At 40.1% G+C, this 12,955-nt stretch overlaps 1 protein-coding gene across 5 annotated transcripts in view; it reads left to right on the top strand.

The window, feature by feature from the left end:
• The window catches only part of clcn2b (chloride channel, voltage-sensitive 2b), a 204,581-nt gene that overhangs the window by 91,376 nt on the left and 100,250 nt on the right, over nucleotides 1-12,955 (top strand). For all 5 annotated transcript variants that reach the window (XM_017436968.3, XM_017436967.3, XM_017436971.3 and 2 more), the window contains 4 exons: nucleotides 570-647; nucleotides 7,162-7,240; nucleotides 7,599-7,724; nucleotides 10,035-10,119. In XM_017436968.3, the coding sequence (XP_017292457.1) occupies nucleotides 570-647; nucleotides 7,162-7,240; nucleotides 7,599-7,724; nucleotides 10,035-10,119 (368 nt within the window). The remainder of the gene's footprint in view (nucleotides 1-569; nucleotides 648-7,161; nucleotides 7,241-7,598; nucleotides 7,725-10,034; nucleotides 10,120-12,955) is intronic.

The following is a 12,955-nucleotide window of genomic DNA, read 5'->3' as shown; positions in this document are numbered from 1 at the left end:
CAACGATTAGTTCCTGCTAATTTCATCATAATCTGCCCAGTGGTTCACAAGATATTTTGCTAACAAACACAGATGCAGGCACATAAAATATAGCTTTTTTTCCAGCATGTGGCAGGTGAAAATATGGAGCCACAGAACAAAGTCTTTATGTTTTGGTTTGTGAAACCCCCGGTGTGCTTTGCAGATGTAAAGATGTTTTGGAGCAGATATCTGGGAGTGCACTGCACCAAAGATGGCTGCATCGAAGTCTGTTTTAAACAGTTCAGCTAAGTAGAATTTCCCCCTAAAGATTGCTGTGCCTGAAGACATACCAGCAGGAAAACACACACACACACACACACACTGCAGCATTACCTTGCAGCCATGATTTATTGCAGGCCTGACTTCATTCTGGTGCATCACCCTTCTCAATCCTGTTAGTTCCACTTTGAGCTGCATCCTGTGAATGTTAAGGTTCTCTGGAGGCTTTCTTCTCATCAACGTGTTTTCATGTGTGCCTCACAACAAACGGGAGGCTAAAGTGCTGCTTGACCTGAAATGAATGCATCTTTTCTGTTTCTTCCTGCCAGGGTCCTTTTGTCCACATCGCCAGTCTGTGTGCGGCTCTCCTCAGCAAGTTCATGTCTCTGTTTGGAGGAATCTATGAGGTGAGGCTTCGGCTTTCATAGAACTCATCTTTTTTTCATCTTTGATCTTTTTTTATTTTTTGATGACTCCAACAAAAAGTAACCTGTCAGATCTACAATTTGTGTTTAACTTGAACTGTTTCAGGTTTATTTATAAGTACAAATCTTTTCTGGACATTATTCTGCCTCCATCACCCAAGCAATTTTTGTTCATTACGGGGGGGGGGGATAAGCTGATCACAAAATCTGTCTTGTCCCATCTAAAGGCAACACTCACCAATGGATGAAGTGTAAAGGAGGTAGATGAAAAGAAATCTAACTAGAGTAATTGTATTTTTTTGCACAAACGCAGTGTGATTGCTGGGTACTGAAAGACTTTGCTGAAATGTGCTAAAGACGCTCAAACTGAGTTGTTAAAGTTAAAACAAGCAGAAAAGAAGCTAAACTGAGCAAAATACAAACTAAATACAAGCTTAAAACTAAAAGCAACAAAACAGTAGTTAGAAGCTAAAAGGAGCAGAAAAGTAGCTGAAATGAACAGGAAACGGGGAAACGAAGATGGCTGTTTTAATCCCAGAGAAAAGGAGAGAAAGCAGGATAAAAACAACAAGACTGATGAGAAAGATGGATAACAAGTGCAGGTACATTTTGATGAAGGGTAGTGAGAAAGAACAAAGGAAATTGATGACAAGAACCTTTTAGGAAGGCTGGAGGCTGCAGCTTTTGTGGTTATGGCTTTTAGTGCATCACTTGCTTTTTTGATTTGTACTTAGACTATTTTACTGATACACAATAAGGAAAATTTTAGTCACTAATATTGTGTTTAGTGATAATTCATTTTTATAAAATTTGTAATTGTTTTTATTTATTAACAAGCTGTATCTTTATTTCATGTATGTAACTTACTTTTCAGTTTAGATTTCTGTTTCAACGGGGAGTGAGTTTCATCCACTGAGAGGATTGTGGGGTCGTTCTGACTCTAATCTTTCTTTGTAATGAGATGCGAGCACATCTCTTGAGGGATGAAATGTTGCAAAGATGGAAGGTTTGAAGGCACTACGTAGGGCACTGGGATTGAAAAATTCCCTCCTCGGCATCCACAGTGTGACCATAATTAAAGATGACAACAGCAAGGACAAAAGATGGTTTTGCCTCCATATTTTAGTCTCAAACTGTGACTAAACTTCAACTCCATCTTTTCAAAACATGGACTTTGCTGTTTTATATTAACATTATATTATATTTATATTTTATATCTGACTCACTCACGAGAAAACCTTTAAAACTCTTTTTTTCACGGGCAGCTGAAACTTGTTTTCTCTAAAACGCCACTCTGTGCCTAAACTGATTAGAGTTGCCAAGATCCAACCCCGTAAGTCTCAGAACGTTTGACTCTCGTACATGGCACCTGATTATGTTAGAAAATCAGAGAAAGTTGCGAAGAAACAAATCTAATCACAAATAATGACTGTAACACAGTCTTATAGTGGAACCCAGGAACTGCTGGAGTCTTATTTCCAGACTAGGAATATTTTTTCTCCCCAGCCAATCTTTGCTAAATGCAGATTCCTGTTTGGTCCTGATGTCAGATGTTTTGGTTTTTCATGAACATGGTAATTGGTGTGAAACTGCGTTGTAATGTTGAAATGTGACACCTCCTCTGTTTAATCTTGTTCTTTCCTGTTTGACATATATGGTTTCTCTCTCAAACATCCATCTTCTCTGTCCAGAAAGTACATTGCTGTCGTAGAAAGTGTGTCATAAGACCCATAAGATGTAGGTGGACAGTTAGGTGTTGGACTGAAGAGCTGGCTTTCCTACATTGTGCCTGAAGTGTGTGTGGAAGAGACTGAACATTCGACTTCTAAAACAAAACAAGAAGTCTAACCACTTTGTTTTACTCATAGGATTCATAGGATTCATTCACACTTTTAAAACAGGGTATGCAGTTGCTCCACTTATTCTGTTGATCAGGTTACTATGCTCGTATTGCTGTTTAGGTTGAAGTGGATTTCTAACCATTCAGTCTTTTTCTAGTTCATCTCTTGTGAACTATGTTTGCAACCAACGAGCCACGTGGCAACCTTTGAAACTCAAAGCCTGTTTTTGTTGCATTGTATTCTTAGCTGTGCACATCTCGCCTACCTTAACTCTTTGTAGCCACCCAAACATTTATGATTTAATCACAAGAGTGCACTTTTGAAATGAAGACTAGTTTTTATAGGCGTAGGATATTAGCAATGCACCAAACAATGTGATTATGATTAAGATGGCTGTGATGCGATTATACAGTGATTGCAGCCATAACCACACTTTGAACAACATCCTGAACATAGAATCTGTCAGACCTGAAACAAACAGAAGATTTTGCTGTACACTGCAGTAATAAACGGTTTTCATTCAAAAAAGATTTTGGGATCTAAATGAACAATGAAAATGAGTCAGAATGTTAAATACAGTAGCATAGGATTGTGTTAGAGCTGTCTGACCACTTTCTCCAGCGTTTATACAACTTTGTTTTTAGTCCATAGTAGGATGTGGGAATGGCTGTTGGTATCATTTTCCTTCATGACTACAAAGGCCAGCGTGCACAAGCTCTGCTTTTTAGCCACTCAATTCAGACAAATCCTTCACAATAAAAGTTCAAATGGATTTTGTATTTTGCTTTGCCTTTGCTCAGTTAGGTGGAAACTTTCAATTCTCCTCTGTTATCAGCAGCTATCAGCAGGTGTTTTTGTTTTTTCTTCTTCCTCCTCTAGGTGGAAACGTGTAAACAACTTGCATGTAGTGCGGCTCTAGTCAACATAATCTTTTCCTTTTTAATTTGATAGAAAATGCAATAATTCTAAACACTGACTTTCTTTGCAGAAGGAGCTGTTTCATGTCTCCTTGTTTTTTGTTGTAGGCACACCATAAATGCTCCAGGTGTTGCACTTCTGCAATTAAGGGTTTTTTTGCAATTCATGAACATGTTCAAAATTCAAGCAACAAGGCTGTGAACCTTTGTGACTTACACACGGAAAATCAGAATCCCCACAGATGTTTAAAGATTCCCTTCTGAATCCCATTGGCCAACTAGTTGCCAACAGTCACATCCCAGTGAGATACTACTTTCAGTATAAATTAAAGTTTTTGAAATGTATAGTTGAAACATGAAATTACTTGTAAAACGTCCTCATTGCAACCCTGGGATTTTTAAAGAATTCATATAGTCTGTTTTCAGTTTCTTCCTAATGCAAGTGTATTTGATTTGTGGTCATAAAAGGTTTGTAGAAAAACAAAACACCAAGAAGGTGTGAAAGGCAATCATTCTTCCCTCAGGACAACCCTAAAATGAACTTTAAAAGCAATTTTTTTTCTTGTTAGTATGTTGCCAATTGCCCCTTTTCCACAGACTCAAAAGGTCCCGGCTCCACTCTAGTCAGCTTGCTTTGCGCGCGTTTCCACCGGCATTTTTTTGAGGCCGGCCCTGCTTCTTTGGTCCCTGCTTCGTGGGCGGCGCAAGCTTAGCTCCTGTTCACTCATTGGTCGTGGGTGTGACCAGATGCAAGCATAAAGAGCGAAGGTAGGAATATAAACAACAGCGTTAGCTTACCCTGCAACGTTTCTGCCGTCTGTCCCTCAGCTGAAGGCCTGTAAAGCCTGAAACCTCCGGCTGATAACAGCTGTCCTACTCCGCGCAACAATCGCAGCATCCAGAGCATTTCTTCCACTGCGCCTCTCTTCCTGAAGTCTCAGGAGAATCCCCATAAGTTTAAAAAACAGCAACAACACAGGGCCAACGTTGTCCATAGCGCTTTAGTTGTTTACACAACTTGCGCCAAGTTTGCCCCGCCCCCTGCAACACGAGGAGGCGTTCCTCCGCTACAGACCAAACTGGCCGGTGTGAACGCGATGCATTCTTTATCGAGCCGAGTAGAGCTGAGTAGAGCCGGACTTCTGAATTACAGCCAGTGTAAAACAGGCATATGCTGGAAATGACAAAAAGTTCCAAATTTGTATAAATGCTACAACATATATTAAATTGCAACCTTCATTAAACACATTTTGTCCCTCCACCCTCCACTTTCCCTGTTGTTCCTCTGTGATGTGTCAGTCTGCCCACCTTCAGTTATATCACTCCTCTGAAATGATCATCATCCTCATTGCTCTGTCGTATGCCACCCTTTATTAGTCACCCTCCCTCCCTGTAGAGTGCTGTGCTGTATTTTACAGCATATTATTGTGAAGTGTGTGTGTGTGTGAAGTGTCCCACTGCAGCATCTGGCCCTCTTTAGAGTTTTTAAGTACATTATGCTAATTTAGCTTGCGGGGTGGAAAAAGCAGCTTTTCTTTCCCTAAGTGCTGCCCTTTAAAACCCAGGGACGAGAGCTTCAACAAGCGTGTGGAGAATGTCATTATTTGAAGAGGACTAGATTGAATCTAATTGTAAAACATGTTTTTATTCAAATCTGTGCATGTGAGGACATTGAGTGTAAATGCTGATGCACGGTTTTGTCATTGGTTCTCTGCTAGCTGAACTCTGTTTCTTCCTCCCATGCTACCTGAAGGAGCCTGCTCTTGTAGGGATTAAGGTAATTCAGTTGTACAATTCCCAGCATGTTTTCCTTCCACTACTGAAGTCTCGGCAAACCCATTCATAAAGTGAGAAAGTTGTAGTGTACTTGTTATCAGTCACTGTTCTTAAACTTTTACCCTCTTACAGTAGTTTTTTCTCATTTATTTGGCCTTAAAGTCATCTAAAAGATTTTCTTTGTCATAAAACAGTCTCCACACGGCACAACTTTTTTAAAAGATTCAACTAGGTAAAAAAAAAAAGGTAAAGGGAAGAAAAGCCAAACGGATCATCCTCTGCTCTTTACTGAAGCCATGTTGGTTGTTTCCCCCCACATGGAATATTCAGACCCTGCATTATTTGGGTGAGACTGGGCTTTATTTGTCTTCTGTGGGTGTTTAGAGGGATGTGTGTGTCTGTCAGGAGGAGAGCAGAATAAGGCCGTAAACAGTCAAAGAAACTCACATTCACTAACCTTTCTTTACTACTGTCCTGCTGCTTTAAGGACATCAGTGTGCTGGATGTCAAGGTATGCGCTTTTTGCTCCACCCTGCCAGAAAACAAGAAACAAAATGCTTGTTTCTCTAAATGCATCATGATCCACTTTCCTACAGTAATGCAAACTGGCTTTTCATGTATGTTTAATTTTCTGGTCTGGCTTAATTTTTTTCTTTCCCACAGTGTGCTACTTCAAATTCTTTTAGTTTTTTGTTTGTTTGTTTGCTTGTTTTAATGTTATTTGAGTTTCCAAAGTGTCTTTTTAATTATTTTCTTGTAAATACTATTGTAATGATCTAATTCAGGGGTGTCAGACTCCAGGCCTCGAGGGCCGCTGTCCTGGGAGTTTTAGGTTTTTCTGCTCCAACACACCTGATTTAAAAGATTTAATTAGCTCCTCACCAAATCATCAAGTTCTCCAGGAGCATGTTAACAAGTCATTTATTTAAACCAGGTGTTTTAAAGCAAGAACACGTCTAAAACATGCAGCAGAGCGACCCCGAGGAATGGAGTTTGACACCCCTGATCTAATTGGTGGGTTAGAACCTAATATTTTGAACTATAATGTAATCTCATCTCTAAATTTATTATTAAATTTGTTGAAACTAAACATGCTTCCACTCATGCCTCTTTTCCCCACGGTGAATAATGAAATCATTTGGAGTTCAGAATTGTGAAAGTATAGATAACTAAAGCTCTTAAAAAGTTGACTTCTTTATCACCTGCCACCACAGGCAAAAGGGCAATGATTCTGAAGAGGTTTAAAAAAAACAAGAATAACGGGACTTTTATTCTGTAGTTGAAGACTCATTCGAGGAGCTTTATCAATTCCGAAAAGAGGCAATATTGTTTTGCCTGTGTGTGTGTTTTTGTTAGCCTGGTTTACCGTTGGAGTCAAGCCAATTCAAGATTGCCGCCACAACTAAATGATATTAACCAACACAAAAAATGGCCATAACCCAATCGATTTTAAAATTTGGTGTGCTGGTACCTGAGACTTATCTACAACACCTACCTTGAGTGTTACACATTGCATGACATCTTTGCCTAAACTTTTGGCAGTAACTGGTAGAGACAACACTGTCTGTTATCATAATTACTTTAAAAACATTTGTCAAATTTGAACGAAACTAAGAAAGAACATACATCTAATACTCATTAACCTTTGGAGTCGACCCAATTCAAGATGGCTGTCACAGCTAACTGACATTAACCAACACAAAAATAGTATTTGTTCTGATATGGTAGCAACTGACAGCCATTCTCAACACATACTCCAAGCACTAAAAATCTCTAAATCATTTACAAGGTTTGGTCAATATGGCTACAACGACATCATTTCACATCCTAAGATGGTTTCCTTAAACACTGTGGCACAAAAGGCTGGAGGCAAAATGCACCTTATTTGAGGAACGCTTGGCCTTTATTTATTTATTTATTTTTTTAAAGAAGAACTGATCTGTCGTGATGTTTGTGTTCCAGAATGAGTCGAGAAACATTGAGATGCTGGCAGCAGCCTGTGCTGTGGGAGTGGGCTGCTGTTTTGCTGCACCAATCGGAGGTCAGTTTCCAGAAAAAACAAAATATTACGTCTCACCTAAATCAGAGGTTCAGTTTTCTTTTCTGGTGGATGTTGTAGCACCACATGTAAATGTAGAGTTTTGGTTTGCAGCAGAACGGGTCTCACATGTGTCTGTTAAGATTCAAGCAGGTTTTTTCTGGTTATTTCTCAGCTCCCCCTCACTTGTTCTGAGCTGGTGAAAAAAGATGGAGCTTCGACTCCCCAAACTGTCAGCATCACATCTGAGTCCAGATACTATCCAGTCCATTTATGAAACATTGTTCTTTACGATGCAGATCCCTGCCTGTTGACATGTGACACCCAGGGTTGTGTTTTGTCATGTGGGTTTGTGTTCCAGGAGTGTTGTTTAGCATTGAAGTAACGTCCACATTCTTCGCTGTGAGGAACTATTGGAGAGGTTTCTTCGCAGCTACTTTCAGTGCCTTCATCTTCAGAGTGCTGGCTGTTTGGAACAGAGACGAAGGTAACACAGATGTGCTCACAATGCCATATTCTCTCTCTGTGTCTCATGCCAAGTTTATGTATAATTATTATTATTCTGTCCAGCAGTCTTATGAACATATGTTTATATGTGAAGATCATGTCTGTTCAGAGTGGAATCTTGTACCCTGCTTACAAGTACCAGAGATTGTTTCTACTCTTAGACAGAGATCCAATCATCTGAAACCAGATTTGTCCAAAAACATTCCCTTCAGTTCTCGCTGTCAATTCTTGAATCCTTTAATTATGAAGTAAATAACATGTCAGACTCAATATTCAAAGTAGCAGAGCCCAGAATGTGAGAAGAATAACACCTCAGTAGAATTCTGATGGGATCTAATAAGACTTAGATTTTAGTCCACCTTTGAAATGACTTACTGCAGCTGTAGTTTACTCAACCTGACAAGTCAAAATTTCCTGCTTACCAGCTCAGAAAATTGAAATAACGTCTGAATTCAGCAAATGAGGAAAAACAGAGGTTGTAGTTGGGAATTTGCTTTTACTCAAGCAGCAAACTAACAGTTTCCAGAGCTGTTCACAGCCTCCGGGCCAAAGGTAACAAGCCAGTGACTTGTTACCTTTGGCCCTTTTACAATAATTTTCTCTAGCAATCTGTTTAATTCTGTTCTTTAGTCAACTCCTGAACAACCAAAAAGGAAGGCAGAGCCACAGTGTGTTTGCCTGTGTCAGTGTGTTCTTTTGTCTGTACCTTTTAGCAACATATTTAGTGAATCACTGAACAAATTTGAATGAAACTTGCAGAAAGTAATCATTGGTTGACATGTACAACTGATTAACTTTTGCAGACAATCCTATCCAAGATGGCTGCCACAGCAAAGCGATCTTAGATAAAATGGTTATAACTTTACATTTTACAGATGTTGATTTGGTGTGCTAGCTGATTGTGCAACATCTGGGTTTAAAACTTTGGCATTAACTATTACCGTATTTTCTGGACTATAAGGTGCACTTAAAAGCCTTCAATTTTCTCAAAAAATGACTGTGCGACTTATATATGTAAGAAGTAATGTTTTAGTTTGACTTTTGTAAACTACAAAGCTGCACCGCTTGCTGCATTAGGCCCCCACATACTCGGGTGTACTGTGTTTACTCTGTGAGCCACATGGACTCCGGGCAGACTGTCCGCGGACGGTTGACACTTCATACTTCAGATTGCCTAAAATTGTCCCGTGACAAGTTTCAGTCATGGCGTCACCGGACGAGGAGGAAGAGATCGCTTGTCTTTAGCAAGAAGAATTGCTTGCCTTTAGCCCAGTTTCTTCACCACCAGGGCAGCCACAGCACACCTGCCAGCGCTGCACAGAGAGCAGCAGTCACGCTGCACGCTGGCACCGATTCTCACCTGAGAGCGGTTGGTGTCGCACACAGAACAGTCCGGTGTGAACACCGTTTCTCGCCGGACGGTTTATTGTGCGACACAGAGTACGCGTACGCGGTCATAAAAGTTTAACTTTGCACGGACATGTCCGACGGACCTCTGCAGAGTGAAGTACGCCCGAGTATGTAGGGACCTTTACGACGGTGCAGTATTTTCTGAAAGACGGGGCTGTTTTGTCGGTTTGCCTTATATATGACAAAAGTTTGAAAATGGACCATTCATTGACAGTGCGTCTTATAGTTTGTTCATAAAATATCTCATGAACCACTGGACAGATTTAAATAAAAATTTCAGAAAATAATCTGTATGTACTTCTACATATGATTAGCTTTTAGAGCCAATCCAGTTCAAGATGGCCACCAAAGCCAACTTATTTTAGAGAACTCAAAAATAGCTATAATTCAGTCAGTTTTACAGATATTTAGCTAAAATTTAGTGTGGTTGAGAGTCATTCACAACATATAATCCAAGTTGCACACGTTACAAAAAATATTTGCTTAAAATTTTAGCTTTTGCTGTTGAAGTCAGTCCTGTTTGTCTGTTAGCAAAATATCTCATGAACCACTGAACAGATTTTAATGAACCTTTTAGAAATTATTCACGAGATGCATATCTACAACTGATTAATGTTTGAAGTCAGTCCAATTCATGATGGTTGAAAGATTTAATTGACCTTAGCCAACACAAAAATGGCTATAATTCAGTCAGTTTACCAGAGAGTGAGATATTGTTTGGTGCGGTAGTATCTGATAGTCATTTACAGCCCATATTCTGGTTATGATGCATGAGATTGTGCATAATATCATATATTATCATATCGTATAATCACATCATTAGATGGTCCAGTGGTGTGTTTTGTTTATTAACTTTGTTTTACTTTTTCCTTTTACACAGAGACCATCACTGCTCTTTTTAAAACTCGTTTCCGCCTCGACTTTCCCTTTGACCTCCAGGAGCTTCCTGCCTTTGCCGTGATAGGGTGAGTTTTCATTTTGAAGATGTTGCTACGAACCAGTTGTTTTCCCTGAGGAGGTCAGACACCACCTGTCTGCACACAACTGTTCAGCGCAGATTTTAACACTTCATTTAGAGTTTGGAAGCCATTGATGAATTGTATTATGTGACAACAGATATTTGCTCCCACTGGGCTGTCTCTGACAGGTTTTATCCTGCAGCTCCTCTCTCTGCAGCATGTGGTAGTGTTACCTCAGAGTGGGCTGTGTGAGCCTCCTAACATGGATAATTCAGCCTCCTCCAGCAGCTGCGGGTGCACTGACGCCTTATTTTATCCTGGTGCAGCTCCAGGGCTTTTTTCCAGCTGTGACTGAGACCACGAGCTGCTGGAGACAGGAGGGGTGTTCTCCTACTCCTCCCATCAATCATTGTTTCTTTTCAGATGAAAGCTCATGTCTGTGTGTAATACCTGCTGCTGAGGAGAAGATATTCTGTTGTTCAGCTTTTGGCTTTTTATCCCCCGAAAGCAAAAGATGAAGGCAGATGATAATGTTTTTGTGAATGACTGTGTGTTTGTGTGCAGTCTATCTGTAACCAAAATACAACCCCAATTCCAGTGAAGTTGGGACGTTGTGTAAAACATAAATCAAAACAGAATACGATGATTTGCAAATCCTTTTCATCCAAAGACAAGATATTTAATGTTCAAACGGATAAACTTTATTGTTATTTTGTAAATATTCCCTCATTTTGAATTTCATCCCTGCATCCCTAAAAGGCTCAGTCATTCACAAGCAAAGATGGGGCGAGGTTCACCACTTTGTGAACAGCTGCGTGAGCAAATAGTCCAACAGTTGAAGAACAACATTTATCAATGTACAAATGCAAGGAGTTTAGGGATTTCATCATCTACAGTCCATAATATCATCAAAAGATTCAGAGACAAAGGTGAAAACCAACAGTGACTGCCCGCGACCTTTGACCCCTCAGGCAGCACTGCATTAAAAACCAACATCATTCTGTAACAGATAACCACATGGGCTCAGGAACACTTCAGAAAACCATTGTCAGTGAACACAGTTCATCTCTACATCTACAAGTTCAAGTTAAAACTCTAGCATGCAAAGAGAAAGCCATATATCAACAACACCCAGAAACATCGCCGGCTTCTCTGGGCCCGAGCTCATCTGAGATGGACTGACACAAAGGGGAAAACTGTCCTGTGGTCTGACGAGTCCACATTTCAAATCGTTTTCAGAAATCATGGACATCGTGTCCTCCGGGCCAAAGAGGAAAAGGACTGTCCGGATTGTTATCAGTGCAAACCTCTACAGCCAACATCTCTGATGGTATGGGGTGTGTTGGTGCCCATGGCATGGGTAACTTGAACATCTGTGAAGGCACCATTAATGCTGAAAGGTTCAACATTTGCTGCCATCCAAGCAACGTCTTTTTCAGGGACGTTCCTGCTCATTTCAGCAAGACGATGCCACGCCACATTCTGCCCGTGTTCCAACGGAGTGGCTTCGTAGTAAAAGAGTGCAGGTACTAGACTGGCCTGCCTGCAGTCCACACCTGTCTCCCATTGAAGATGTGTGGTGCACAATGAAGAGCAGAATACGACAACAGAGACCTGGACTGTTGAGCAACTGAAGTTGTGCATCAAGCAAGAATGGGAAGGAATTCCACCTACAAAGCTTCAACAATTAGTGTCCTCAGTTCCCCAACACTTATTGAGTGTTGGTAAAAGGAAAGGTGATGGAACACAGTGGTAGACATGTCCCTGTCCCAACTTTTATGGAACGTGTTGCAGGCATCAAGTTTAAAATGAGTGAATATTTGCAAAAAAATAATAATATTTATCTGTTTGAACATTAAATATCTTATCTTTGTACTGTATTCAATTTAACATACGTCAAAAACGATTTGCAAATTATCTTATTCTGTTTTTATTTATGTTTTACACAACATCCCAACTTCAATTTTTATTCACATTTACAGAAAGCAATCATTAGAAGAACATGTCCAACTGATTACCTTTTGAAGACAATCTGATTTATCAATGCCATCATTGCTAACTGACCTTAAAAACACAAAAATAGCTTGAACTCAACCAGTTTCAGTTATTGATGTAATGTTTGGTGTGGAAGTAGTTGAGACTGATCTCCAACACATTGTCTGTGTGGAGTCATCTTTGTCAGTTAGCAAAATATGGCATAAGCCACTAGATGGATTTTATTGAAACTTTCAGGAAATAATCTTTAGATGTACCTCTACAATTGTTTACCATTTGGAGCTAACATAATTCAAGATGGCCACCACAGCCACTCGCCTTAGAAAACACAGTAATGGCTTTATTTCAGTCAACTTTACAGATATTGAGTTAAATGTTGGTGGGGTAGTAACTGAGAGTCATTAACAACACATACTTAAAGTGCTATTCATTGTGAGAAATTTTTTATTAAAACTTTGACATTAACTGTTGGAGTCGGCCCTGTTTGTCTTTTAGCAAACTATCTTGTGAACCACTGGATGGATTTAAACAAAACTCTAAGAAAGTAATCACTGAATGTATATCTACAACTGATGGCCTTTGGAGTTGATTCAATTCAAAATGGCTACCACATCTAAAAAGCTCCTCGGTGGCAGGGCTCTGGGGGTGGATGAGATTTGCCCGGAGTACCTTAAGGCCCTGGATGTTGTAGGGTTATGTTGGCTAATGCAATGGTGCCTTCTGCAATATCGCGTGGACATCGGGGACAGTTCCTCTGGATTGGCAGACCGGGGTGGTGGTCACCTTATTCAAAAAGGGGGACCGGAGAGTGTGTTCCAATTACAGAGGGATCACACTCTTAAGCCTC

This window comes from Kryptolebias marmoratus, linkage group LG2 (assembly GCF_001649575.2).
Source record: "Kryptolebias marmoratus isolate JLee-2015 linkage group LG2, ASM164957v2, whole genome shotgun sequence".
Classification (NCBI taxonomy): Eukaryota; Metazoa; Chordata; class Actinopteri; order Cyprinodontiformes; family Rivulidae; genus Kryptolebias; species Kryptolebias marmoratus.
Note: the sequence above shows the minus strand (reverse complement) of the source record. Positions and strands in the feature narration are given on the sequence as shown.